The sequence below is a fragment of the Artibeus jamaicensis genome, unplaced genomic scaffold (genome assembly GCF_021234435.1).
Source record: "Artibeus jamaicensis isolate MK-2021 breed Jamaican fruit bat unplaced genomic scaffold, CSHL_Jam_final contig_834, whole genome shotgun sequence".
NCBI lineage: Eukaryota > Metazoa > Chordata > Mammalia > Chiroptera > Phyllostomidae > Artibeus > Artibeus jamaicensis.
This window is the reverse complement of record NW_026521981.1, coordinates 1,015,439-1,043,421: the sequence shown is the minus strand read 5'-3', so window position 1 is coordinate 1,043,421 and position 27,983 is coordinate 1,015,439. Positions and strand designations below refer to the sequence as shown.

Below are 27,983 nucleotides of genomic sequence, written 5' to 3'. Positions count from 1 at the left end.
CAGCCCGGACACCCACACACATCCGCGCACTCTGCCGGGCTGACCCCCGCACAGCTCCTTCCTTGTCCCCCAGCTCACTGGCCTATGGGTCCCACTCTGCTGTCAGCAAAGTCTCCTCCTGGAGCCCATCAATTAACAGGCTCAACTCAAACCACCCAGTAAAGCCTTCAAGCAGTTATCATGAACAAATTCTTATCTTCATCAAAACTTACAGCTTTCATTTTAAATAAAATCCTTTTTTGGGCTATAATCTAAGGTGGGTAAATTCAAACATTCTCTACACAACTTTTCAGAGGGCAATTATGTCTTTGTATACACAAAATTATTTCTTTGCTGAACACTGCATCAAGTATTTAAGCCAGCTCCCTTCTGCCGCACTGCAGGTCGGGGTCACCGTCCACCACGCAGGGGCACGCAGGCAAACCCGCCCTGCTCCCAGTCACCTGCCGCCTTGTCGGATGGCTGGCAGCAACGATTAGAAACTCTTACTGGCCTCTCCTGGGCTTTGGGCCCTGAGGAACAGGAGGGCGTTAGAGGCCTGGCTGGAGGTGAGAGGTAAGACGGCAGCCACGTCTTAAAGAGCAGCAGTGATGTTCCCCACGAGGGCAGCTCTGTGTCCTGGGCTCCTTCCCCACCCCGCCGGGACCACTCCCGTCCGTGGCTGAAGGCCCGCTCGGACCACAGACCAGCTTCTCCCTCCCCGATGCTCAGCTGGGGTGTCAAGTCAGGAGTGCTCTCAACAAAGAGGTGATTCTTGTTGCATCCAGAATGTTATTGGAAAGAATGTCTTTATATTAATTATTCTATAGGTAAAATCTATCTCTGGGAAGATTTGTCTAATTTCAACTGTTTTATCAAATAATATTTATCCGTAATGTATTTTATGTAGTTAATGTAGAAACACTTTGGATCATTTGTGAAGCCTATCACCAGAAACCCGCACCGCTCCAAACCGGACGCTGCCTGGAGTCGTGGCTAAGGTCCCCCACGGCCGCACTGAGTGCAGTGTGCGGGAAGGCCCAAATCACCTCAGTGTTTTATGCTGCAGAACTTCAGGCAACAAGCCAAGCACCTCGTCAGGTACAAAGACGTGTTGAGGGAGCTCTGGTCTTCCTGAAGGCGACCCTGTAAGTCCTGTGCGGTGTGTGGAGGACCCTGCCTCCATCCACGTGAGAGCGCCTAGTTTCAACAACGGCAGCAGCAGCAAGAGCACCAGCCGCCACATAGGGCAGCGGTCCCCAACCTTTTTGGCAGCAGGGACTGGTTTGTGGAAGACAATTTTCCACAGACTGGGGTGGGGGATGGTTTCGGGATGGGTCAAGCACATCACAGTGAAGCCCAACTCCTGCTGTGTGGCCCGGACCGGTACCAGCCCGGGACCCAGAGGTTGGGGATCCTTGACATACAGCACTGACAAGGTGTCAGACACTGTTTTAAAAACTTTGTATGTATATACATGAACTCATTTATTCCTCTAAAAACCCAGGGGGGACTAAAGAATCAAGTACAAGCTAGAAAAAGGCGGGGCAAGGATTCAACAGCCCTAGGCTCTTAGTTTTGCTCTTCAGCTCCTTTGAGGATCTCAATGGTATCTCAAAACTGCCTGCCCTGTTTTCAAACCAGATAGACTCTCAGCGAGAGAGAAAGACCCCTGGAGAGAGGATGGTTTAAAACTGTCAACACTCCTATAGAGGAGCCAACCTGAGCTTCTGGCAAGATGGCAGCATAGGTAAACATGGTACTCGCCTACTCCCACAACCACATCAAAATCACAACTGACGTATAGAACCACCACCATTCAGAACTGCCTGATATCTAGCTGAACAGAAGTCCTATAACTAGGTTTATACAGAACAACACATCAAGACTGGTAGGAAGGGTGGAAAAGCAGAACGTGCTGCTACCATACAATGTGTGGTAGTTAAAAATCAAGAGGGAAGCCCTGGCTCATGTGGCTCAGTGGATTGAGCGCTGCTCTGTGAAGCAAGGGATCACTGGTTTGATTCCCAGTCAAGGCACATGCCTGAGTTGCAGGCCAGGTCCCCAGTACGGGGTGGGTTACAGGCAACCACACATTGATGTTTCTTTCCCTCCCTTTACCCCTCCTTCCCCCTCTAAAAATAAATAAATAAAATATTTTTAAAAACCAAGAGGGACACCTCAGCTGCACAAGGTACCCTCCCCTGAGGGGTAAGAGGTTCCAGCCCCACGCCAGGCACCCCGCCCAGGGTTCCCAGGAAGAACAGTCCCTATAACTTCTGGCTGTGAAAACCAGCAGGGATTATGGCTGAGATGAAAGGCTGCTGGAGTCCCAAGTATTCCTCTTAAAGGGCCCGCACAGGGACGTAGACTGACTCACCGTGAGCCGTAGCTCGAAAGGCTCCAGGGACCTGCGTGCAGGATCTGAACTGTCTGGCTTCCAGGTGAGAGCTGGAGGAGCAGCTTGCTCCCAGAAAGAAGCGCTGGCAGAGGCCACTGTTCCTTTGATGAGCCCTCCCCACACAGAGCCAGCAGGTGGGCACCGTTTCTGAGTCTCCATCAACCTCCCTAACGCTGTTTATCCCATTCTGGTGATTTCCTGAGACCCCACCCAACCTGACATGTAGGCTCACCCAAGCCATTTCCAGCTGCTTTTCCATGCAAATGGCCTGTATTGGCTCATGCTGCAGACTTTCCTAAATCTCTCAGTGGGTCACAAATCCCAAACAAGCAGCATCTGGCCTCAGCATGCTCCATAGCTCCTACTAAGCATCCCCAGGCCTGGCACTAGTGACAGCCAGCCTCTGAATGCAGCTTGGCATCTCCCAGGCACCTCCAAGCTCAGCACCAGGAGCAGCCATCTGTAGATCACTCTGTAGCTCATTCAGGGTGCCTTTGGCCTGCAATTCCTGGGAGGTCCCAGAGACAACACACCCTGTGTTTAGCTTCAGACCATACCAACGCACCACACAACCACCTCCATCAGCAACACCTTCAAGTGGTGGACTCCTCAGGCACCAGAGCCCCAGTGAAATGAGTTTTACCTTGTGGGGTCAGCTCCTAAACAGTGGATCCTCCACTGTAGTTGTGGTCAGTCCTCCCAGCACACTGGCCTGGGAGTAAATAACTACCATTGACCTGCAAACAGGAATGAAGGACCAAAACCAGTGCGCACACACCACATTGGAGCGAGGATGCACCTGAAATGCCCAGGTTGGCTGATAGGGGAGGCTGCATTACTGGGCTCTACGTGACACCTACTACATAAGGACACTCTATAAGACTGGGAGACACAGTAGCTCTACCTAACACATAAAAACAAACACAGGGAGGCTGCCAAAATGAGGGCATAAGGAAACATGTCCCAAATTAAAGAACAGAACAGAACTTGAAAAAAACAACTAAATAAAAAGAAGACAAGCAATCAACCAGATGCAGAGTTCAAAACACTGGTTATAAGGATGCTCAATGAACTTAGGGGAAAAGTAGATGAACTTAGAACTTCCACAAAAAAATAGGAAACATAAAAGCGAAACTAGGAAATATAAAAAGGAACTAGTCAGAAATGAAGAATATATTAACTGAAATAAAGAATACATTACTTGGAATCAACAGTGGAGAAGGTGAAGCAGAGGGTTAAAAAACTGATTTGGAAGATAAGGAAGCATTAAATGTCGGGGACTATTCTGTGTGGTTTTGGAGACTGTAGTCCCATTGAGAGCAGGCTCTGAAAGGGGCTAGTACGTGTCCCTGGAAAAGCAGGTAACGTAGGTGGCAGGCACGACCCGACTCTAACACTAAGGGTTCCTGTGGGAAATCAGGCCTGATAAATACATTATATCCTTGAAGCTTGCTTTGCTTTGTATAGCCCTGTTGCTATAAAGCCACTATTTAAGTTCAAGGCATAAGGAGTAAAGTTCTTATCTCATTAAATACATCTTAAAGACCATCTGGCATCAGCATGTCTTACAGACCCTGACCTGTGACAAATCTCTGTGTTCCTTCAATTGTTATCTACAGATAATACCTGTTTTTGTATGACCATAGCCTTTTGACATTGACTGATGAGCTAGGCATGAATGCTGTATACCCCTGCGCATACTGATCCCAATAAAAGCGGTTTGGGAGAAATGCTCAGGGCATTTCCCCACTAGAGAAAATTGCCACAACTTTTCCTGCTGGAAGTAAGTTGTGTCCAACTTATTTCTCATCCATAGCAGCCAGGAGAGCTCTGTGGGATGGAGTTTTCCCTCAATTAAACACCCAATCAGAACAGTAAAAAGAAAAAAGAATCCAAAGAAATGAGGATAGTATAAAGAGCCTCTGAGACAACTTAAAGTGTGCTAACATTCACGTCATGGGCATGCCAGAAGAAGAGAGAGTAAGAAATTGAACACTTAAAAAATGATGAAAAAAAAATCCCTACTCTGGTGAAGAAAAGAAACATACAAGCCCAAGAAGCTTACAAAGTCCCAGACAAGATGGACCCAAAGAGGCCCACACTGATACACATTGTATCTAAAATGCCAAAGTTTAAAGACAAAGAGAACAATTTAAAAGCAGCAAAAGAAAAGCCATTAACTACCTACAAGGGATTTCTCAACAGAAACATTTCAGGACAGAAGAGATTTGTACAAAATAAAGTGATGAAAAAGCAAGGACATACCTACAACCAAGATTACTCTACCCCATAAAGCTATCATTGAGAATCAAAGGCTAGATAAAGAGCTTCCCAGCTTTAAAGAAAAAAGTAACGGAGTTCATCCCCACCAAGCTACTATTACAAGAAATGTTAAAGGGTCTTCTTTAATAAGGAGAAAAAAATTAAAAAATATGAATAATAAAATGGCAGTAAATATAGATCTATCAACAATGACTTTAAATGCAAAGAGATTAAATGCTCCCTCAAAAACATATGGTACCTGCATAGATAATGAAACAAGACCCTTATATACTGTGTGCTGCCTACAAGAGACTCACTTCATATTAAAAGACCCACACAGACAGAGGGATGGATAAAGATATTTCATGAAAATGGAAATTAAAAAGAAGAAAAGCTGGGGTAGCCATACTTATACCTGACAAATTAGACTTTAAAACAAAGAGACAATGAAAAAACCCATCAATTCTGCTTCTTGGTATTTTTCAGAAGAAACTCAAACACTAAATCAAAAAGACTTATGCATCCATATATTCATAGCAGCATTATTTACCATAGCCAAGATATGAAAGCAATAAATTGCTAAGTGTCCATCAGTAGATAAATGGATAAAGAAGTGATACACGCACAAAGGAATATGACTTACCCACAAAAAAAAAGAATGAAAATTTGCCAACTGCAATACCATGGACAGACCTAGAGGGTATGGTGCTGAGTGCAATAAATCAGACAAATACCATATGATTTCATGTATATGTGAAATCTAAATACAAAATAAGTGAACAAGCAGACCAGAAACAGACTCAGAGATACAGAGAACATTTTGACAGTTGCCAGTGGGAGAGGGGTTAGGGGAATGGGTGAAAAGGGTGTAGGGATGAAGGGAAAAAAACAATGAACAAGTCACAGACACAGACAACAGTATGGTGATTGCCAGAAGCAAAGGAGGGGGAGGAATCGAAGAGGGTAAAGAGGGTAAAGGGGGAATAAATGGTGATGGAAAGACACATGACTTTGGGTGGTGAACACACAATATAGATGCTGTATTATAGAATTGTACCCCTGCAATATAATTTTATCAACCAATGTTACCCCAATAAATTCAATAAAAACTAAGAAAAAAGAGATGATGTGTAATGCACCACATCCCCTTGCTCTGCTGGGAAGACCTCAGGAGCTCAGAGAGCCGCTGTCAGTCCAGATCCTGAGAGTCTCCGTGGAGCACACACAGGCTGCCTGACAGCTCTCACACATGTGTGCAAGAAGCAAGGAAAGAAAAAACAAACTTTGTTACGGTAAGCCACCAAGACTCTGAGGTCATTTGATGTTATAGCGTAACCTAGTCCATCATGCTTAATCCACCTGGTGTACAGTAACCTCTCAAATTAGTACCATCTACGACGACCATAATTCTTGTTCATCAGTGGTTTACAGCTCATTTAGAAGCAAGACTTAAAAAAATGAAATACTAAATGATAAGCTTTCACTGTCTATGAGAAGTCCATAATTTCCCTTCAAGTATACATTCTAGAAGGCAGTAACGAGAAAGAGATTGTGACCTACAATAATTTGAAAAGGCCTGGTTTTATAAAATCCAAATTTACTGAGACTTTAATTTTTGTTCTATCTAAAAGAGAAATTTAAAGAGAAATTTAATTGCTGGGGAAAAAGAAAAAAAGAAACTAGGAACTTTCAGCCTTACCCTTCATCCTCCAGAGAGGGGAAAAGGGCTGGAAGTGGATCGTTGGTTGCACCTATGTGAGGAAGCCTCCATAATATCCCAGTGGGAGAGCTTCCAGGCTGGTGAGCAGCTCCCCACCGATCACAGACCCAACTCCACAGAGACAGAAGTCCTGTACTCGGGACCCTCGGACCCCCCCAGACCTCACCGTAGGCATCTCTTTATCTGGCTGTTCATCTTTATCCTTTATCATATCCCTTAATAAACCGGTTTGTAAAGCTAATAGAAAAGGAAGTACCAATTGGTAGTTACAGAAGTCACAGGGATGTGAAGTACAGCATAGGAAATATAGTTAATAATGTTGTAATAACTATGTGTGGTGCCAGGTGGGTACTAGATTAATTGCCGTGATCACTTCGTAAGTGACCTACGAGGGGGCATCTCCAAAAATGAAATTTATTTATAAAAAATTATGTACTTATTCTTACATGTTTAAACTTCAGTCACCTTCAAAGCACTCTCCATTTGATGCAATACACCTATTGGAGACGTCTTTTCCATGACTCAAAGCAATTTTTGAACTTGTCGATTTTGATGCCTTTTAGTGCTTCTGCCATTTTTTCGTTTTACCTCTTCCACATCCACAAAACGTTTCCCTTTGAGGACTTTTTTCATCCGGGGAAACAAAAAAATCTTTGGAGCAAGACTGGATGAATAGGGAGGGTGGGGCATAAGGGTCACGCCATTTTTGGTCAAAAACTGCTGAATGCTCAGCATGGTGTGGGCAAGTGTGCTCGTAAATCACCCATCATGAAATGGGCAAACGAGTTAAAAGAAGTTTTAAAAAAATTCACTGAAGCTGAATGCAGCCTCCCACAACACCACCAGCTGGTGCACTGACACAGATGGGTTCCTAGAGCACTCATCTAGGAGGGGAAGCCTGTCCTACAAGGGGCCGGCCCTCCGGAAGGTAATTGTTTTTTGAAGGGGTCGCCCCTCATAAATCTCTAGTCACCAGGTTGTACACCTGAAACTAATACAATGTTGTAGATCAACTGTAATCAAAAAGTAAAAATTATTTAAGAAAAAATAAAACCAACCTGAAAATAATGTTTACAGGATACCATTCAAAGCCCATGCTATTTTTATCTCTCTAGGTACCCCAAATTCTCTTTTTGGGACAAAGCAGACTCCAGTTCCCTGCATACTTGAGCCATGTTTCACAGCCTCTCTTGGCATTATTGTCACCTGGCATGACTGTAAATCCCTGTGGAGACCCGGTGGAGCTGTCTCACAGGCCTCCGGAGGCGGACTCTGGCTTGGAATGGGGATGAGGCAGCACCACAGCTCCACTTACCCCAGACTGGAGGCCTCTTTTTTCCAGAAGGGGAAGTTAAAACTTCACAAAGCCCAGTGTCCCTGTAAGCTTAGCAGCTAGCATTCCCAGACAGCTCCCTGGAACTCCAAATTGAGTGAGTGGCTCAGCAGCCTGCTTATGGCACCACTGACAAGATACTCCCGCATTTGAGCTGTAAGACAGTAAAGAGGCCATGGGAATGGGGTCCCTTCACTGGGCTTATATTGCAGGCATGGCAGGCCTGAAAGGCCACTCTGAGGGATGTGGGGAGACAGGGGCACTCATGCCTTCATTTTCCCCCTGCTGTCCTGGGTCCTGTGAGGTCTTCTCCTTTCCCCAGAAGAGCTCAGTGTTTGCCTACACCGTGTGACATGACAGGGTTCATCTTGAGCCCTAGTTCATGACACAGGAGACCCGGGAGGTCAGTCCTCTATGACAGTCTTTGGCTCACTGAAGAAGAGCCCAGTGGAATTCTTTCTGCCTCCATAACAGGAAGATAACCAAGAACTTTGGCCCCCATCTCTCCTGAAGCCCCATGTAAAAGGACTTCAAAATTAAGTACCAAGAAACACTAAACTTCCCTGTACGAAGAGATATATTTCTTCTCTTCTGAAAATAAGGGTTACATAGCTGATTCTATTTCTTTTCTATCTTTGATTTCAGGAACTTCTGGAAACAGCCTAAGTGCCCATCAGTAAATGAGTGGATCAAAAAACTATGGTACATTTACACAATGAAATACTATGCAGCACAAAGAAAGGAGGAGCTCCTACCCTTTTCAACAGCATGGATGGAACTGGAGAGCATTGTGCTAAGTGAAATAAGCCAGGCAGTGAAAGACAAATACCATATGATCTCACCTATAAATGGACCCTTATCCACAAAACAAACAAGTGAGCAAAACAGAACCAGAGACATGGAAATAAAGAACAAACTGACAGTAGGGAGGGGAGAGAGGGATGAAAGGGAAGAGTCACCAAGGAACATACATAAAGGACCATGGACACAGACAATGGGTGGAGGGGGAGGTCTGAATGGAGGAGGTGGGACCGGGTAGGGTGGGGGAGAGTAATGGGGGAAATGGGGAAAACTGTAATTGCACAACAATAAAAAAAAGAAAATTATCTATAGCAATTAAATTAGTTTTATGCTTTGAATATTTGTTTTTCTTTAATTTCCATATATAGAGAGTATATATTTTATCCTCACCTAAGGACATGCTTATAGAGAGTAATGGGGGGGGGAGAGAGAGAGAAAGAAACATTGATGTGAGCGAGAAGCATCTACTAGTTGCTTCTCGTATGTGTCCCAACTGGGGACCTCTTGTACGCACCCCAACTGAGGACCGAACCCGCAACCCAGGCATGTGCTCAGTGGAAATCAAACTCGCAACCTTTCTTTCAGCTGTGGGACAACACTCCAGCCAAGTGAGCCGCATTGGCCAGGGCAGATTTCCTTCAATATATTCTTGATGCAAATTGCAAATGATACAATGACAGAAAGGGAAGAAGGAAGGGAAGGAGGGAGAGAGACGTGGGGAGAGGAACGATCTGTAATGTGCCACATCTAACAGGCCAACGAACACCGAGGTTGCTGGCTGAGATGCCTGCATAGGCCCAGCCTGGTAAAACCCAGCTCACTTTAAAACGGGACCTTTCAGCCAGTCACCTTTGGAGCTCTGAGTCACAGCGGCCATCTTTCTGCCAAGAGCAAATCTTTCACTCTAGTCACTAACAGGACTGCCCAAACAGCCACAGAAAGCAAAACTAAACTGGATTCCATATTATGCTCCATGGACACAATTACAAATGCAGACATTTTATTTCTGGTGCCTTTAAAAGAACCTGACAGAACACAGCATGGAACTTCCCTTCTCCCTGAATCCCAGTAGAATCTGAAATATCAGCAATTTAAAAAATAAATCACCATTTGAGATGATATAAGGAACAAAAGGAAATTAATATGTTATAAAACGCAGGTACCCCAAATGTGACAGTATTATTCTTAGAGAAAAATAAATACAGCAGCACTTTCAAAGTTAAGCTTTACGACCAGCAGGTAGTCTTAATCAATCATGTATTAGGCCCTATTAGAAAAAAGCGGAACCTTGCCCTTAATTTGTTTGGACGGCTATTTAAGGAGCAATTTGTTAAAAAAACTGAATCATTTTTTTCCTGTTATAAATGATATATATTGAATTAATTCATTCCAGACTCCCAAATGATTCCCTGTTTTAACCTTTCTTCATATTTTTAGTAAAGGATCTCCACAATTAAGTGGCCCATAACTGTGGAGCTGTAAGTCTTCTGTCAAGGACAATTACAAAGGGAAGACAGATGAAAATCCTGCTGTTTGTGCACATTCAACGTCAGTGGCAGCCCATGCCACGTTGAAACCCCCATTCAAACCTCCTTCTGGCGAGGAGTCTGGGAAGGTGGCAGGACCACTGAGACTGCACGCCAAGATCTGGAACCAGCGTAGAAATAAGAAGTGGTGGGAGGAAGCACAGTTCCCCCTGCCCAGGACACGCGGAGGGCCCTCTGGGAGAGGCAAGGGGAGAGATGAGTGTTGGAGACCCATAGGAAGTGAGGACTTCGACGGAGTGTCTTTAGGGAGACCCAGGCCCTGGCTGGTGTAGCTCAGTGGATTAAACGCTGGCCTGCAAACCAAGGGGTCGCCAGTTTGACTGCCAGTCAGGGCACGTGCCTGGGTTGTGGACCAGGTCAGGCCCCCAGTAGTGGGTGCATGAGCAGCAACCACACATTGATGTTTGTCTCCCTCTCTTTCTCCCTCCCTTCCCCTCTCTCTAAAAATAAATAAAATATATTTTTTAAAAGGCCCTGATACTGTGGCAAGAGGGGCAATGGGAATCCCAGAAGAGAGTGAAGCAGGACTTTCAGGTTCCTCTCTTAGACCTAGACTGTCGATCAAGAGGAGCAGTGTGAAAGGAGGCCAGGGTCTCCGGCAGACATTCCATAGAAGAAGAGGCTACACTGGGCTCCAGGTTCCTGATGCGCCTCCTGGAAGCCTGTACTCGGCGGAAGACAAATGAGATGGGGCATTTCACTGCAGAAGGCCCCCACCAAAGGAGAAGAGTTAAGATGCTCTTAAATTTTCTGACACTTTCCTGGATGATTCATAGAAGCATTCAAATGTGGTTTTAAGGCCAGAGTACAAACACGTGGGAACTTCAGGAATAAGAAGTGGGTGTGGTGGTTACACACACAGGCTTTGGGACCAGGCAGGTGTGTTGGTCTGTCGGTCTGTCTGTCTGTCTCTCTCTCTCTGCATCAACTGCCTCCGGGGGTCATACCTGACTCGCAAATGTGATGGTGAAGTGAGAAAATGGCAGTAAAACATGCAGCATAAGCTTAGCACAAAGCAAATGATTAAATAATGATTGCTAGAATTAAAATGGTAATAAATCCACCCCTCTCTGTTTACTGGGTGCTGTGGCAAACAGCAAGCCTTACTAGGCCCAACATGTGGCTAACTTCTGGCTACAGTGCTGATATACCGAACTTGGAATTAAGTATCTAGAAGCTTCAGGAAACAGTTATTTCAGGGGATGAGTTGATGAGATCCAGACTCACAAGTGGAAAGAAAGGACAGAACACATTTGGGGGTCCTAGTTCTTCAAGTGCTAAAAATGGCAGCTGTTGAGAGGCCTGCCTTCAGTTCTAGTGACACGCAGGCACGGAGGGCGGGGGTTGCAAGCAGCAGATGGTCACCAGTACAAACTGTAGACACGGAAAACGCTCACAACTAAAAACAGCTGACACGAACACTGTACTCTGGAGTTATTGATGGTTTTTTCCTTCCAGGCCCCTCACGCTAACACACCCACGGCAACAGCCCATGTCTCCCAACAGCTCTCGTCACTCTTCCAGGAACCCTAACGAAGTTTCGGCACAGCAGGCTGTGGACACGGCTCAGGGACAAAGCTGCTCCCTCCAAAGCAAAGGTGGCAGTGCCTGCCTGAGAGCAGGGTCTGTGTTCCTGAGCTGGTGAAAGGCCTGTGGTCCCTTTTCTGTCCTTGGCCTCACAAAGATCTGCACTGAGAATGTCAAGGGTCGGAGCTCTCTGACCCCTGGAAGGGGAGCTTGAACTGTGTCGTGTGGAAACAGAAGTCATCCAGGAGCAAATCCATAATGTTGGCAGCTTTGTGAGGCAGCGCCAGAGGTGTCTAAACTTTTGGTGTCCCTGGGCCACACTGGAATAAGAGTTGTCTTGGGCTACACATTAAATACACAAACACTAATGGAAACTGATGAGTGAAAAAGAGGTTTTAAGTAAATTCATGATTTTGTGTTGGGCCGCATTCATAGCCATCTTGGGCCACAGCCACAGGCTGGACATCCCTGTGGGTAAGAAATGATTCTTGCTGCCTGAGACTCCCAAATGTAGGCAGTAAAATGTAAATGTATGCAAGAAGCTTGTTGGCTCACCTAAAAAAGTCCACTAATATTACCGTCAAGAATAAACTGCCCTGTGGCAGATGGCTGTGTGGCGGTGGTTGGCAAGGGGGGGTCCCTGCTGAGGCCCGTGTGTTCTGTGTGTGAGGGGTTCTGCTCCTGGGCCCGCACTGGAGAGCCTCTGGCTGGCACTGCCACAGTCCCTTCCGAGGGGCCCACTGCCCTCTCCTGCAGCCACGGCCACTACTTCAGACCAAGGCCCACCTGCTGAGGGTGAATTGTATGGCTGCCCATTTTTCTTGCTCTGCCCCCCCGCCACACTGCATAATGTTTTAGTATGTATGTATGCATGTGTCTGTGTGTATGTATATATATTTAGCTCCCTTGTTATTTTAAAATGGGAAAACACTGCAAAAGGGATTTTAAAATGTTTATTGACTTTTCTGACTACAGCTATTAAACAACCAAGGCAGAAAATCTGAAAAATATAGAAAATCTCAATGTAGAAAAGAAAAAATCACTAGTGACAATCCTATTCTCTAAAAGTAACATTTTGATGTTTATCATTCCTAGATTTTCCTCTCCATATGCACACATACATTAAAAACAGTAGGGATCACATCACATATGCTGTTTAGTAGCCTGCTTTTTTACTTCATGATGTATTAGGAAGTATTTTTCATATTACTAGTTATTAGCTAACAAAACAAATTGCTTGTTGGTGTGTGTGTCTGATGCTATGGACACGGCATGCATTACTTGGCCAGTCTCCTGCTGATGCCATTCAGCTGGTTCTGGTGTGATTCAGAACGTCCGGGGAGGAGACGGTGGGCAAGAGCCAAGTCAGCTCTATACACAGCCACTGGCTGATGCCTCTTCCTTGTCACAACCCACAGCACAGATGGGAAGATTAACAAGAGTGGGCTCTTCCAATGCAACTGCTCAGAACTAATTTTGGATTACAGATAAATCCCTAACAAGTTTTTGCAGATTGGCAAATAGAAGGCCTAGAACTAGGTTATTGGAATAAAGATTACTCTGTAGTGATTTGCTTCTCTCTGAGAAGGGATTCTGTCAGTCCCTCCAACCAGGTAAGCTTTCCTGGGTCAGCTCTCTCCACGTGACGACTGGGGAGAAGCCTGCAGCACAGCCAAGGGCCTTTTCAGCATTTACAGGCAGGGCAGCAAGTGTGTACTGACATCTCTCGCCTCAAAAGATGGGACCTAAAACATTCCTTGCCAACTAGGCTAGATTTAAGCTTAGAATACACTATGCTTTCATTTTATTTCCTGACCTGGTTAGTCCTAAAATCTTTATCAAATGGTTGCCCAAGTCCTATCAAACATACTGAGAAAATGCTAGGATCTATTCAATAGATTTTTGTTGATTCGATATGACTGTAGGAATATACTGGCAGATACAAACCTCTGTTAGAATTTTTCACTGAATTCAAGTTATGGAGAATGCTCTGTACATAAGATACAATTATTATATAAGTGCCAAGGCCTTGGAAGCTAAGGAGGTATCTGCAGGAGGAAGTCAGGTGTACCTGAATCCCAGGAGAAGAGGGGATAAACCATTACAGTGTAAAAAGGAGCAAGCTCTGCCCCTGTTACTAAAGCAACTAAAGTGTAGTGTTAAGGGCCACAGGAGAAAGGTGAGACACTGTGGAACACAAACCATTAGTGGGTCATGAAACCAATTCAGTGGGTTAAAATAATCGAATGAAAAAGAAATGTAAGAGCATATTGCATGTAAGAGGAATTCTGCTTCACGACATACAAGTATGCATGTGTGCCATGTACACGGATTTGAGCATGCTTTGCAAGTTTCATGCAGATCTAAGCCAGATTATATAATAAAGAGTAACTCTGTGAGTCATGCTCAAACATTTGAAACCCATCTAGATTGACCTTGTTCCATGAATGAAGCTAGATACACAGAAACCAGAATTTTCTTTTGTTATACATTGATCAATCATTAATTTTTTTTTCTCTGAGTAGGTACTAGAAGGTGTCACTATTCAAACTTTAAATCTCCTTCACAGGTTTTTTCACATGTGAGAATTGGGGACCTAACATAAAAGTCCCATCTTAGATGACTGTTTTTTGCAGAACTGTCCTATGTGAAACTCTCAGCACCTGTACCACCGTACCATGACACACCTGTAACAAAGACCATCTTGTGCCAACAACCAGAAAGACAAGCACTAGTTTAATACATACACATACAACAACAACTAAACACAGTGGCCAGGACTATGAGAAATAATAGTCTGATTTTAATACAGCAAATGCCTTTCCAACAACTAGCTGGCTAACATCCTCCAGTATGTTAACTGATTCTGTGACTCAGGGCAGTGTCTTATTACCTGATTGGGACTGCCATGTTATCATCTTATTCAAGGTAAGTGATTTTTATGAGAATTTTATTCAGGTCAGTTTTACAGTACAGATGCATTACTTGTGGATGAGTAACCTCTTAATCTTTCAAGTTCTCCATGTTGGTTAGCGTCCCACTTTAAATTTTTTGAAGTCTCCACTTGTGATTCCACTTTTAATTTTTTTTGAAACCCACCTCTGTACAGAAGGACATTTGAGAAAAATAATTCAGGCTTTTGTGTTGGCAGTGAAAAAAATCTTTGCTAGTTACAAAGCACAGGACTCCCTTTTATTTATTTATTTATTTATTTATTTACTTATTTATTTTTAGAGAGAGGAGAAGGGAAGGAGAAAGAGAGGGAGAGAAACATTAATGTCTGGTTGCCTCTTGCATGCTTCTAACTGGAGATCTGGCTTGCAATCCAGGCCTGTGCCCTGAGTGGGAATCTAACCAGTGACCCTTTGTTCGAAGCCCATGCTCAATCCACTGAGCTACACCAGCCAGGGCAGGACTCCCTTTTCAATCACCAAACTTGGATGCTTATATTTCAAGTGATGTTATACCTGAATTTTCTACTACCAAAAGCTTGGATGAAATAAGAGAGAAAAGTGATTCTTTAAAGGACATACTGCTTGTTGATTATTCTAGTTTCCAGTACTGAGTCCATTTTTAGAAATTACCTTATCTTCATAGAAATACATTCAAAGACCATTATACAAGGTGGGGTGAAGTGAGGTTTACAGTTGTTCGTATAGATAACACAATAATTAATAAATAAGAGGACAAGAATAAACAGTTTTGTGTGTGACAGCTGTAAACCCACTTTTGCCCCACCCTGTGTGCTGTCGGACACTGTGGACAGTTTACACGGAGGTTTCCCATCCAGTATGCTGGTCACCTAATGGTGGTAAGTATTGTGTGGATCCCCTCAACCTCCAGGGATGGTCATCTTGCTAAATGTGTACATTTTCTATGTGTGCCATGATGTGAAAAAGTTTTGGAAGTTCTGGCTGACTGAACAAACAGCCATATGAACATCTTATCACTTGTAATCTGCTACTAAAGACACTAGTCCTTAAGTAGAGTTACCCAGTGTTCCTTAAAGTCCGAATTGGTAAAAGACCTATGGAAGTCTTCTGCACTGAAAAGGATTTTCCCATTAAATTGGTACATTCTTACATCATGAGTATGAGTTAACTCGTTTTCTTTTTGAACGGGGTTTTAGGAAGCTCAATTCTGAATTTTGTGCTCAACTACACTAGCCATCTTTAGTCTAAATTATCTGCTACACTTAGAGTTACTTACTCACTACATTTCATCACTAAACAGTTCCTTTAATACTTTTTTCAATAATTTTGTTATAGAATGTAACCTATGACCTATTTTGTAGATTGAATTGAAAAGAGTAAATGAACGAATAAATATTTCAGAAAAAAAATGTAATTATAGAAAGTCTGGTATTACTATTCAATATATTTCTGTAAAAATGGAAAAAAATTCCCCTAGAAAGAGCATAATAAAATTTACCAGCTCAATCTTGTGAACTGTAACTCAAAAATAGCACACACGTAAACTCATTAGTCACTGAGTACAATGCTATACAGCTTTCTGGGTTGCATAATAACTTTTGAGGTAAACTATATGAAACTGCCATTGTTGTAGGTCACAAAATGGTTAAATATTGGGAATTTCAGGTAGTTCTACATGAATAGGAAAAAAAAAGATTTATCTGCTAATAGGATATGGATATATTAACAACAAAAATAGAATTATGTCTCACCTGAATGACCTCAGCATCCGATAGGACTTTCCTAAATCAGACACTCTTCTACAGAATGGAGCCACAGCCAACTCCATCTGAAACAATAAAAGGTAACACCCATAGCTTTAATGCAGAATCCTAACGTGAACCGGGGACACACCTGGATCACAGAAAGTTGTAGCTTACAGTAACCTTAATTTTATCTGGACTCCGAGGAAAGTTTTAAGTCAATCAAATTTATTAAAAGATAAGAACTTAGGTGACTTTGGCACATATTTAGTAAAAGAGCATAAAATAAGATAATTCCTTCATAAAAATAGAAAAATATTTTTCATTACATAATACGTTTTAGACCATTTCTCCACTAAAAACTCAGAAAAGTGAAGGTTTTCAAGACTGTGTGCCTATACTTAGTAGGTATAACAGGACTTTTTATATTAAATATAAACAATGACAATTTTTACTAGGCAGGCCCAAATGACTAAAAGTACTGACTCTGGAGGTAGCTCATCTGTGTAAGAACTCCAATCTACAAGGACTAAACTAGTTGTGTGGTCTTGAACTTAACATCTCTAAGTCCCAGGTTTCTTATCTGTCAAATGCAGATGTATGTACTTCATAGTATTATGCAAATAATTTCACAAAACTCTCTGTGTCTGGCATATATAATAAGTGCTCTTTAAATGTTGGCAAATTCGTGTTAATATTTTTAAAACTTTTTCTCATTTTAATTATTAGTAAATTACTTTGCACTGTGACTCAATAATTTAGCAACTACTGGTTTTACTTCTCTTTATATTCCCCCTTTGATTGGAAATTTTACTCATTATTAATTGGAGTTTCAGGCTACCTATTCTTTAAAAAATAAGGTTCATTTATTTATTTACGTGTAGACAGATGGGAAGGGAGGGAAAAAGAGAGGGAGAGAAACATCAATGTGTGGTTGCCTCACACCTGTCCCCTACTGGGGACCTGGTCTGCAACCCAGGCATGTGCCCTGACTAAGAATGGAAGAGGCCACCCTCCAGTTTGCAGGCCGGTGCTCAATGTACTGAGCTCATAAGCCAAGGCATAGGCTACCTATTCTCTATCTATCAATTGCATATGCAAAGTTTTTGCACATGTGGCATTCAGATGATAACTGTCTCTGCACTCTTGCTATAAAGGGGACCCTGGCAAAGAATTGTTTAGAAAGTAGCTGAACAAAAGGCTGCTAGCTGCTAATGCAGCATCTTCCTTCAAGAAAAACACACAAAAGGAAAGTGGGGGCTTCCATCCTGCTGGCCATCCTTCTGAAAAACTGTTCAAATTTCCTTGCCATTGGAAGACCATGGAGACTTCCACAGTCACTCTTGAGATTCACTGCAGGTACCAAGCTAGACATGGAGATGAGAAGATGAATTACACTGTATTGTCTTCAAGGAGCTCTCTCAAATTTAGTGAAGAAAAGGATATGTGTTTATCTAAAGGATATAAATATTACTTAAAAAGTCATAAGAAAGGTGTGTGTATAGATATATGCACACATATGTATAGAGATGCTCAATGATGAGTATTCAGCAAAATGCTGTGTGGTATCCAACTTATGGACTGTCAGGGAGAACTGGGGGCGGGGTCCCTGAGATGGTCTTGAGGGTGACTTAAGGCCGGGTGATTTTCCTAATAGAGACACAGAGGATACATACTGTATGTCCTGGAGGAAAACTGCCATGCTTGAAAAACGTGCTAAAACAGAGAATAAGTAAGTAAAAAGTAAAAAGTTTAAGAAAGAAAAGTCCGAATTCTTGCCAACAATGCAAAACAGAACAGCCTCAAGCTGGTGCTCAACTCAAAAGACGGTGGGTGATGGATGGGCTGTTCCCTGGGGTCTGTTTAGTGTATTCACTCTGTGACAGTTTGTTTTTCTTCAGAATGGGTCATATTTACACTGAGCGTAAAGTAAAAACGTGATTATCATGTATTTGAGTTGGCAATTCCAATCATATACTAACTCTGTGTGTACATAACATACTATGCTGGTTTTTTACACACAAAATTTTTTGGCCATTTCTTTTCAATGACTCTGAAGATGATGGGTTTCATCATCTTCAAAGCTTAAACTAAACAACCTTTACCTTTGCACTTGAGCGGGATTAAATGTTAAAACAAATAGGTGGCTGGGAAAAAAATGACAATATGAGAGAATACACGTATGACAGCAAATGGCCGTGTAATCCATGATAGTGCAGGATATTTCTATGCCATAGGACAGTTTGAAAATGTTAAGGGCTTAACATTAATTTCTGATCTGAAAGAACCTCTAGGGTACTGAAACCCATTTTCTTCTGCAGGAATTCCAGTAAGTAACGTGGGCTGTGTTTTGAAGGGGCAGGAGTGCCACCTTTAGAGGAGGTGACTCTGCCTTTCGCTGTGGACATGAGAACGGCACGTGCAGTGGCCTCTCTCCAGCTCCCCTGTTGGGATGGAATGAGTGGTCGGCTGCAGGCCCGTGAACTGATTACATAGCTGCTCCCCACCCGTCACAGACATTTGGCTAACCCCAGGGCATCTCTGGGTGCTCCTAGGACACGCCTGCCCTGACACAGTTCAGGAGAAAAGGCAATGGAATTAGAACAGAAAATAGAATCTTGAATATTTCGTTTTCTTTTGAAGTTTGTATTTCCAGGCAGAATACATATAAATAGAAACTGCTAGAAGTACCACTGAGTAAGTAATCTAACACTAACAGCAACAGTCATCCATTCCCTCAAGGAAGAAAAGAAACTGAGAAGCAGAGGGGGGTGTATGTGCTTCAGAGGACATTGTGGACACGTCCCTAAAGCGACTCTGACTCAGCAGAACCTCAGCAGCCTTGGACCAGCTTAGTGCTTCAGAACCACTGTGTGATCAGTGTCAACACAGAGACCATGTGGTCACAGTAAGGAATTAATTACCTGCAGGAAACCACCTTGTGCTGTGACCTGATTCCTCAGGGCACTGGATGTCGGGTCCTTCCTCCCCATGAACCCTCCAGATGGCACCCCAAAACCACTTCCTCTTCCACCTGTGCAACGGTGCCAGGGGGAGAAGTCGGGGTCCTGAAGCAATCCTTAAGTATATCATGTCTTTGTGACTGGACTCTATGCCAAATAATCAGTATCCCCAAATACACATCACTGGTCTCTTTATGAGCAGTTTCTGTTTCTGTTCTTTGTGCCTGAGCACTTTCCTCACAAGAACTCTTTCGAACCCACAGAGGATATGCATGTTCCTGATTTTAGCAGCCTGGGTGGTTTTGTTTAATTCTGGATGCAAGTGGCTAGAACTTTCAATAACGAGGCACTCGGAGGCTCTCTAGTCCTCAGTTGACGCCTGTCATGAATATGAATGTAAGGGTGACGCTATTTAAGTGTGGTGACCGACCCCAGAAAACCACTTCCACCCACGTACGATTCTGAAAGCTGAGGAGCAGCACCACATAATTGCAGATGTTGCCAGACACCAAATCAAACAAAATGAAAACCACAATTCCATGTAGTCACTGTGTCATTTTAAAGTTTTAAAAATATGGGCAGAAGGATAATATAATAGCTGCATAATATTTGTCAGAATTACTGGTCACAAATAGGATACGAGAGTACTCCCACCGGCTTTCCTGTGCCCACCACCCACGAGACCAGGAAGCCATTTCCAAGGTAAACAGAGGGATGTTCTATGACTGGGGCCCACTGCACGGGAGCGGACAGAGGAATCAGTGCTACAGAGGCTTTGGCAAACAGCGTCCTGCAGGACCGGAAAACATACTGTTAACACGGAGGAAACGCTGTGTGTAAATGGGTTTTCTCTATGTATTCAAGCAATGAAAACATCGGATGCTCTGGAGCACAAGAGTTTCATTTAACTTAAGGGAAGGGACCTGGAAAAAGGTTTGGTTTATTGGGCAACTTGTCTTAAAAAGAAGGAATGCCAAATAAAGTTCTGAGTAACACAGTTTTCAGAAAGTGGGAGCTCAGCCCTGCCCCTGGATGCTGCGCGTTTTTGAGCAGGTGCCTGCCGCAGAAGGAAGGGTTGGGGGCCACGCCTTCCATCTTTCGAGAGTCACAGGCGATGTATTAAAGTGAAAAGTGAAAACCAAAGCCTCTTCCCGCAGCACTCTCGCTCTGGCCACATCCTGGTCATCTCCTGCTGGCCTGCCACTCTAGCTGGACTTGAAGTGCTGCCTCTAGGAAAGTGACTGCAGGACCAGCTGGAGCAGAATGCAAATAAACCCACGGGGGAGGCCAGGGAGAGGAGAAGACAGAAAAAGAAAAAAACAAAATTAACAAGGAAAGGGAAAAGAAGAACAGATATTCGTTTGACTATAGCTCATAATGTTTTTTCTTTTTATATTTACTGACTGATTTTAGAGAAAGGAAGAGATGGGGGGGAGACACAGAGAGACAGAGATTTTGTTCCACTCATCTATGCATTTGTTGGTTGATTTTGTGCCCTGACTAGGGATTGAACCCACAACTTTGGTGTGTTGGGACAGTGCTCTAACCAACTAAGCTACCCAGTCAGGGCTGGTAGTCACTACGTCTTCATTTCAGTAACAGTATGGAAGCCTGTTACTGAAGGGACAAGGAAGACACTATTTACATATAATTCTATTTAAGCTTAAGTTTACCTGTGATAATAAAGCAGAATATACAGGTGCCTTAGAATGAAACTGATAAAAATGAGAAAGGTAAAATGAGCCACATTAATGGTAACAATTAATTTCTATTTTCTTTCTAAGGCTACCGAAGATGTATTTCCCAAAGGAAGACTCTTTAATATGGTCTAGTGGTATCAGGTGTATCATTTGGGGATAGAAATGACATTTCTACACTAATAGGTATGCAAAGAGCCTAGTTCTCAAAACATAAGGTTGTGTACTCGGTTCATTTTTGTGACTCTATCGGGTGCGAGGGAGTGTCAGGCAACCATCACACTGGTACAAGCATCCTGTCCCATCCTTTTCTCTGTGCAGGAAGAATATACTAAGACTTTCTCTCTCTCTCTCTCTCTCTCTCTCTCACACACACACACACACACACGTATAAATATGAACAGAACATTACAATGTGTTTATCTTTATAAGCAGGGGGATCTGGAAACCACTATGAACACTCCATTTCAATACCAACTACTAAGCCAACAGCTCTGAAAGGCTCAAAAATGATTTCACCTTTGACATGCTAGGTAAATAGGAATTATCTATTTCTGAATATTTTAACTAAAGCGTATGCTTGAGGTGTTTCTTCTTTACCTCTGATACTATTAAAAGGTATAAAAAATATATCTTGGAGAACGAAGAAAAAAATACTATCTATAAATGCTGATTTTGGTTCTATTTTTTTAACGTCATTTTTACCTCATCCACATCACAAAGCCCGACTGAAATGATTTTAAGCAGGTCCATATACGAGAAAACTCCATTTAATAGCGGGCACCCGCTACTCAGACTTTATCTCCCAGCCCCTGCGCATCTAAAGGAATCAGAACACTGTCTTGGAATGTTGAGCTAGCCACCAGAGGACCACACGTGTGTTGGAGTTCTTTCTCTTTACATGACAACAGACAGCCCCTTCACACTGTGTGAAGAATAAATGTCACTGTCTACATTATTTTCAGCAGTCACTTTTATCCTGACCGCCCTGCCCTGGTGGGACAGTGAGACTGAGGAAGCCCCGTGTGACATAAAAGGGGGAGGAGCGACTTCATCTTGACTGTGGCGTGTGAAAGATGAGTGATGATTCTTTTGTTAAATACAAAGAAAATAAGTATCTGCTATGAATTATCTCCTATGAAAGTACCTTTAAACGTTTTTGTTTGTTACCTATTAGGTTTAAATGAATTTCTTTTTCCTCATACTTCAACGCTTTAGAACACCGAGAAATATTTATTTATTTACTCCTTACCCAAGGACATACATTTCATTTTTAGAGAGAGAAGAAGGGAGAGAGAAAGAGAGAGAGAGAAACATTGAATGGCTGCCTCCTGTACACGCCCCAACCCGGCATCGGGCCTGCCACGTCGCTATGGTGCGTGCCCCGCAGGTAGTCAAACCTGCGACATTTTGGTGTACATGAGATGATGCTCCAACCACCTGAGCCGCCCGGCCAGCGCCGTATTTAGTGTTTTACTTACAGATAGCATTGAGGCTGAAACATTTTCCCCCTTGTAGCTATGCACCAACTTACCTGTGCAAAATCAGCAGCAAGTCGCATTTTCCCACCTTCACCGAGAGGTCTTATGAGGCTGGCATTGCGGATGAAAAGTTCAATCGCTCTTTGGGCAATGGCTTCAGTGTTATCAAAGACAAAGTCTGAGCATTCAAAGTGCTTAAAGTAGTCACTCATGACTCTGGCAATGAAACCTTGAAGCTCCTTCATATACAGAGAACAAGGAACATCAGGCTTTCCCGAGCTGGGTAATGACCTGCGAGAGAAAAAACAGCCGATGCGCTAAAAGGGACTTGACATTTGTTCCCCCTTCTGCTTATTTCAATCCCAAGCACTTTTCCCCTTATCATGTAGAAATGGCATTGCTTATTTTTGCTAAGAGTTAAAAGGCATAAAACAATGTTTAAATTATATCCTAAAGGCTGTTTTAATAAGATGCTGGGAAGGTTACTGAAGGACTTGTTAGAATCCATTTACCTAAAAATTAAAAAAAATAAACTAGACAGCCATCTGTCCTGGATAATTCACGCGGGTGCCTTACGCACTCTCGGACCCCTGAGGTCCCTCCCAGCTTCACAGCTCTGCACCCACTCACACGTTCTGCCTGGTTGGTGAACAAATAGATTCTGAAGTAGCATTTTACACTTTGTAAACAGTAATAAATGCCGCCTTCCCCAAACAAATTCTTGGCAAAGATATTTCTGCTCTTGTATCTGATCAGTACAACAGTCGGACTCTTACTCTGGAACTGGTTAGGTAACAATACACACTGCGTGAAATTCTTCCTCCCAGCTGATGAGGCCTGGAAAGGCTGTAATTTGGATCAACACCTAACGCTGGCTGATGCTCCACAAAATAGTCTTTATAAGTGATAAGTGTTCATAGTGGCTTTTTAAAGAATATGTAAAAGAATGTTAAATAGTTATAGGAAAGAAGAGTTATATCGAAACTAGAAATCACCTAATTGATTGATTCAATATTGAATCATTTTTAAAAAATAAGTCACATGTTTCCATATTCTGACAATGACAGAGAGAAACTGTTAACAGTCTAAAGAAGAACTGACTCAAATACCTAGAGTAAGAGAATGAGGTAAACTAATTTTCAAATATAGCAATCCTCCTCCTTATTATAAGGAGGATACTAATCGAAGGTCTTCCATTTCCAGAGGCAGAGAGACATAGCGAAAATAGCCAGAAATTCCAGGCAAGCTCTGGGAGTGCCAGAGACACACAGGGAAAGAGTGAGTTGTGTGGATGCCCAACCCGCCCCCCACCATTCCCATGCTGGGCCCTACCCCCACAGCGCCACACCTACACCGCATTAGACTGAAGCACTGCACTAGCTCCACCCTGGTGGCAACCAGAGGCCCTGCCCTGCCCTGCCCAGCTGGCACATGACTGTGGCAGAGGCCAGTGCTGCAGCATTTCTTAAAAAACTCTCAGGGAGTTCTGGGTGGGCTATGGGAGTGCCAGAGACACACAGGAGAGGCTAGGTTGTGTGGCTTTCGGGTCAGAGCCTTCTTCCAGTAAAGCCTGATGGGCGCCGCCTTCTCCCTGCTGAGCCCTCCCTCCACAAGGCCCAATCTTAATCTGCTTTAGCCTGATTAAAAACTTGGCTGGTTCAACCCCGATGACTCCTGAGACCCTGAGCCACCACGACAATCCTCAGGCCCCAGGCAGATGGTACCTGAGACTTTTGCTAGGTGGCATCAGATCCAGCAGTAGCGCTGAGTTTCCATCTGTGTTAACCCGGTGAACACCACTAGCCCTCACCTGGGTCCTCCAGAGAACCTGTCTCACACAGCTCATGTATTACCTAAGGCTCTTCTGGGGCTGAGCTTATCGAGCAGCAGCAGCAGCTCTCAAGGTGTCTCCAGCTTTTTGTTGACAGATATACTTAATACACAGAAAAAAATAAGGAGAAGCAGTGAAAGTGGGGAGACAAAAAACATGCTCCAAATAACAGAAGAAATCTCTAGAAAAAGAATGATATGAAATGGAAGCAAGTAATTTACCAAACATACAGTTCAAAAAAAGTTACAAAGATGCTCAAGAAACTTAGTGAGAATTACAACAGAACAAAAAAATGACATAAAAACTACAAAAAAGAAATAATCAAAAAGGAAGAATAAAATAACAGAAAGGAAGATAAACTAGAGATAATCAAAATCAGGTTAGATGAAGCAGATGATCAAAACAGTGATTTGAAAGACAAAGTAGGAGAAAATACCCAGTCAGAGCAGAAAAAGAATTTTTTATACGAGGAAATTTTAAGGCACCTGTGGGATAACATCAAAATAATGACATCAGCATCACAGTGGTACCAGAAGAAGAGAGCAAGAGATTGAGAACCTATTTGAAGATAATTGTCTGAAAATTTCCCTAATGGTGAAGGAAAAAGGCACAGAAGTTCAGGAAGCACAGAAAGTCCCAAGCAAGATGAATCCAAAGAGACCCAAGCAAGAAACATCATAACTAAAATGGCAAAGGTTAAAGACAAATAGAGAATCCTAAAGGCAGCAAGAGAAAAACAGTTAACTGCAAAGGAGTTCCCATAAGGCTGTCAGCTGATTTCTCAACAGAACCACAACAGGCCAGAAGGGAGCGGCATGAAGTATCCAAAGTAGTAAAAAGTAAGGATCAGAAACCAAGATTACTCTAGAAAGGCCACTGTTTAAAATTGAAGGTGAAATAAAGAGCTTCTCAGACCAACCCCCCCCCAAAAAAACCCCTGAGAAGTTCATTACCATCAAACCAGCATTGCAAGAACTATTAAAGGCCGTAATTTAAGAAGAAATTCAGAGACAGAGGGGAAAAAAAAGATATGCAGAGAGAGAGGAGCTTAGGCATAAATAATTAAAATGGTAATAAATAGTGACCTATCAATAATAACCTGAAATGCAAATGGAGTAAATGCTCCAATCAAAAGACATTGGGTAGCTGAATGGATAAGAAAACATGATCCATATATAACCTGTCTACAAGACAGCCACATCAGAACAAAAGATTTACACAGGCTGCAAGTGAAGGGATGGAAAAAATATTACATTCAAATGTAAATTAAAAAAAGCTGGGGTAGCAATACTTATATCCGACAAAATATACTTCAACACAAAGGCCATTACAACAGAGAAAGGGATGAAATAACACTAAAAGGACCAATCCAACAAGAGGATATAACCCTTGTAAACATATATATGTACCCAATACAGGAGCACATAAATATATCAAAAAACTCCCAGTGGACTTCCAGGGACAGATCTACAACAACTTAATACCCCAATGATATCAATAGACAGGTCTCCGAGACAACAACTCAACACGGAAAGAGCAATGTTAAATGACACAACAGATCAGATGAATTTGCCTGATATTTACAGAATATTTCATCCCAAAGCAGTAGAATATATATTCTTCTCAAGGATACATGGAACAGTTTCAAAGACAGACTACATGTTAGGACACTAAGTAAGTCCGAAGAAAATTCAAGACTGAAATCATACCAAACATCTTCTGAGATAACAATACCATGAAACTAGGAAATCTATTACTCAAAAACAAAACACCTCAACTACTCAATAAAAAAACCTCAAAAACATTTAAACATATGGAGGCTAAATAGCATGTTATTAAACAATGAATTAGTTACCAATGAGATGAAGTAAAAAAATCAAAAACTATCCTGCGACACCGGAAAATGAACGCCTTCCACTGCATGGAACACAGTGAAAGCAGTCTCGAGAGGGAAGTTTACAGCACCCCAGTCCTACCTAAAGAAGATAGAAAAACCTCAAATAAACCATCCAACCTCACACCTGAAAGGATTAGAAAAAGAACGACAAAGCCTAGAGTTCCTGGGCTGGTGTGGCTCAGTGGATTGAGCAAAAGCCTGTGAACTGAAAAATCACTGGGCCGATTCCTGGTCAGGGCATAGGCCTGGACTGCAGGCCAGGTCCCCTGGCAGGAAGTATGCAAGGGGCAATTAATTGGTGTATCTCTAACACACTGATGTTTCTCTCCCTCTCTCTCTCCCTCCCTTCCTTTCTCTCTAAGAAGTAAATAAATAAAATCTTTAAAAACACCCAAAAGACAAAACTCAGAGTAAGTAGAATAAAGGAAACAATAAAGATCAGAGCAGAAACAAATGACAGAGGCTAAAAAAGACATATAAAAGACCAATGTAACCAAGAGCTGGTTGTTTGAAAAGATAAATAAAATTGATGAACACTTAGCCAAACTCATTCAGAAACAAAGAAAAAGGACCCAAACAAATAAAATCAGAAATGAAAGAGGTGAAGTAACAATGGACATCACAGAAATACAAAGAAAATACTGTGAACAAATATACGCCAACAAATCGAACAACCTGGGCAAAATGGACAAATTTCTAGAAACATAATCTTCCAAACCTGAGTCAGCAAGAATCAGAAAACCTGAATAGAACAGTAACAACTAATGATACAGAAGAAGTAATAAAAAAACCTCCCAGCAAACAAAAGTCCTGGACCAGGGAGCATCTCAAGCTAATTTTACTGAACATTCAAAGAAGAAATAACACCTATCCTCCACAAACTATGCAAAAAAATTTAAGAAGAAAGACGTTGAACCGTTTTATATGAGGCCAGCATTATTCTATTCCAAAACCCGATAAAGAGCCCTGGCTGGCATGACTGTGGATTGAGTGCCAGCCTGAGAACCAAAGGGTCACCAGTTTGATTCTCAGTCAGGGCACATGCCTGGGTTGAGGACAAGGTCCTGGTAGGGGGCATGTAAGAGGCAAACCACACACTGATGTTTCTCTCCCTCTCTTTCTCCCTCCCTTCTCCTCTCTCTAAAAATAAATAAATAAAGTCTTTAGAAAAACAGATAAAGAAATTAAAAGAGAAAAAAATTAGGCCAATATCCCTGATTCTCATAGATGCAAAAATTCTCAACAAAATATTTGCAAATAAAATCCAGCAATATATTATAAACATCATACATCACGATCAAGTGAGATTTATTCCTAAGATGCTAGGTTAGTTCAATATCCACAAATCAATTAATGTGATACACCACATAAACAAAATGAAGGATAAAGATCATATGACCATACGAATAGATGAAAGATAAATATTTGATAAAGTCCATCTTTGATTAAAAAACTCTCAGCAAAGTGGAACACAGGACATATACCACAAAATAGTAAAGGTCATTTATGACAAACACACAGCTAACATCACACTCAACAAGGAAAAACTAAAAGCATTTTCCTTAAGATCAGGAACGAGACCAGAATGTCCACTTTCACCACTCCTAGGTGACACAGCAGTGAAAGTACAGGCCACACACAGCAAGGCTACATTATCAAAACACCATGGTACTATCATAAAAAAATGGACACAGGGATCAGTGGCATAGAATGGAGAGCCCAGAAATAAACCCACACCTATATGGTCAATTATTACAAAGGAGGCAGGAACATACAATGGGGGTAAAGATCTCCAAATTAAATTAAAATTTTTTATTAAATTAATAGAAAAAAATGGGATTTTGGAAATTTTTTTTTTTATTTTTTTTT

The 27,983-nt window shown here is 42.4% G+C and overlaps 1 protein-coding gene across 1 annotated transcript in view; it reads right to left on the bottom strand.

Annotated features, from left to right (window-relative positions):
- COG5 (component of oligomeric golgi complex 5) overlaps positions 1-27,983 on the bottom strand; it is a 347,306-nt gene that overhangs the window by 8,226 nt on the left and 311,097 nt on the right. The window contains exons 18-19 of the mRNA XM_037150482.2: positions 22,440-22,677; positions 16,255-16,331 (exon numbers count right to left, since the gene is read on the bottom strand). Coding sequence (XP_037006377.2) covers positions 16,255-16,331; positions 22,440-22,677 — 315 coding nt within the window. The remainder of the gene's footprint in view (positions 1-16,254; positions 16,332-22,439; positions 22,678-27,983) is intronic.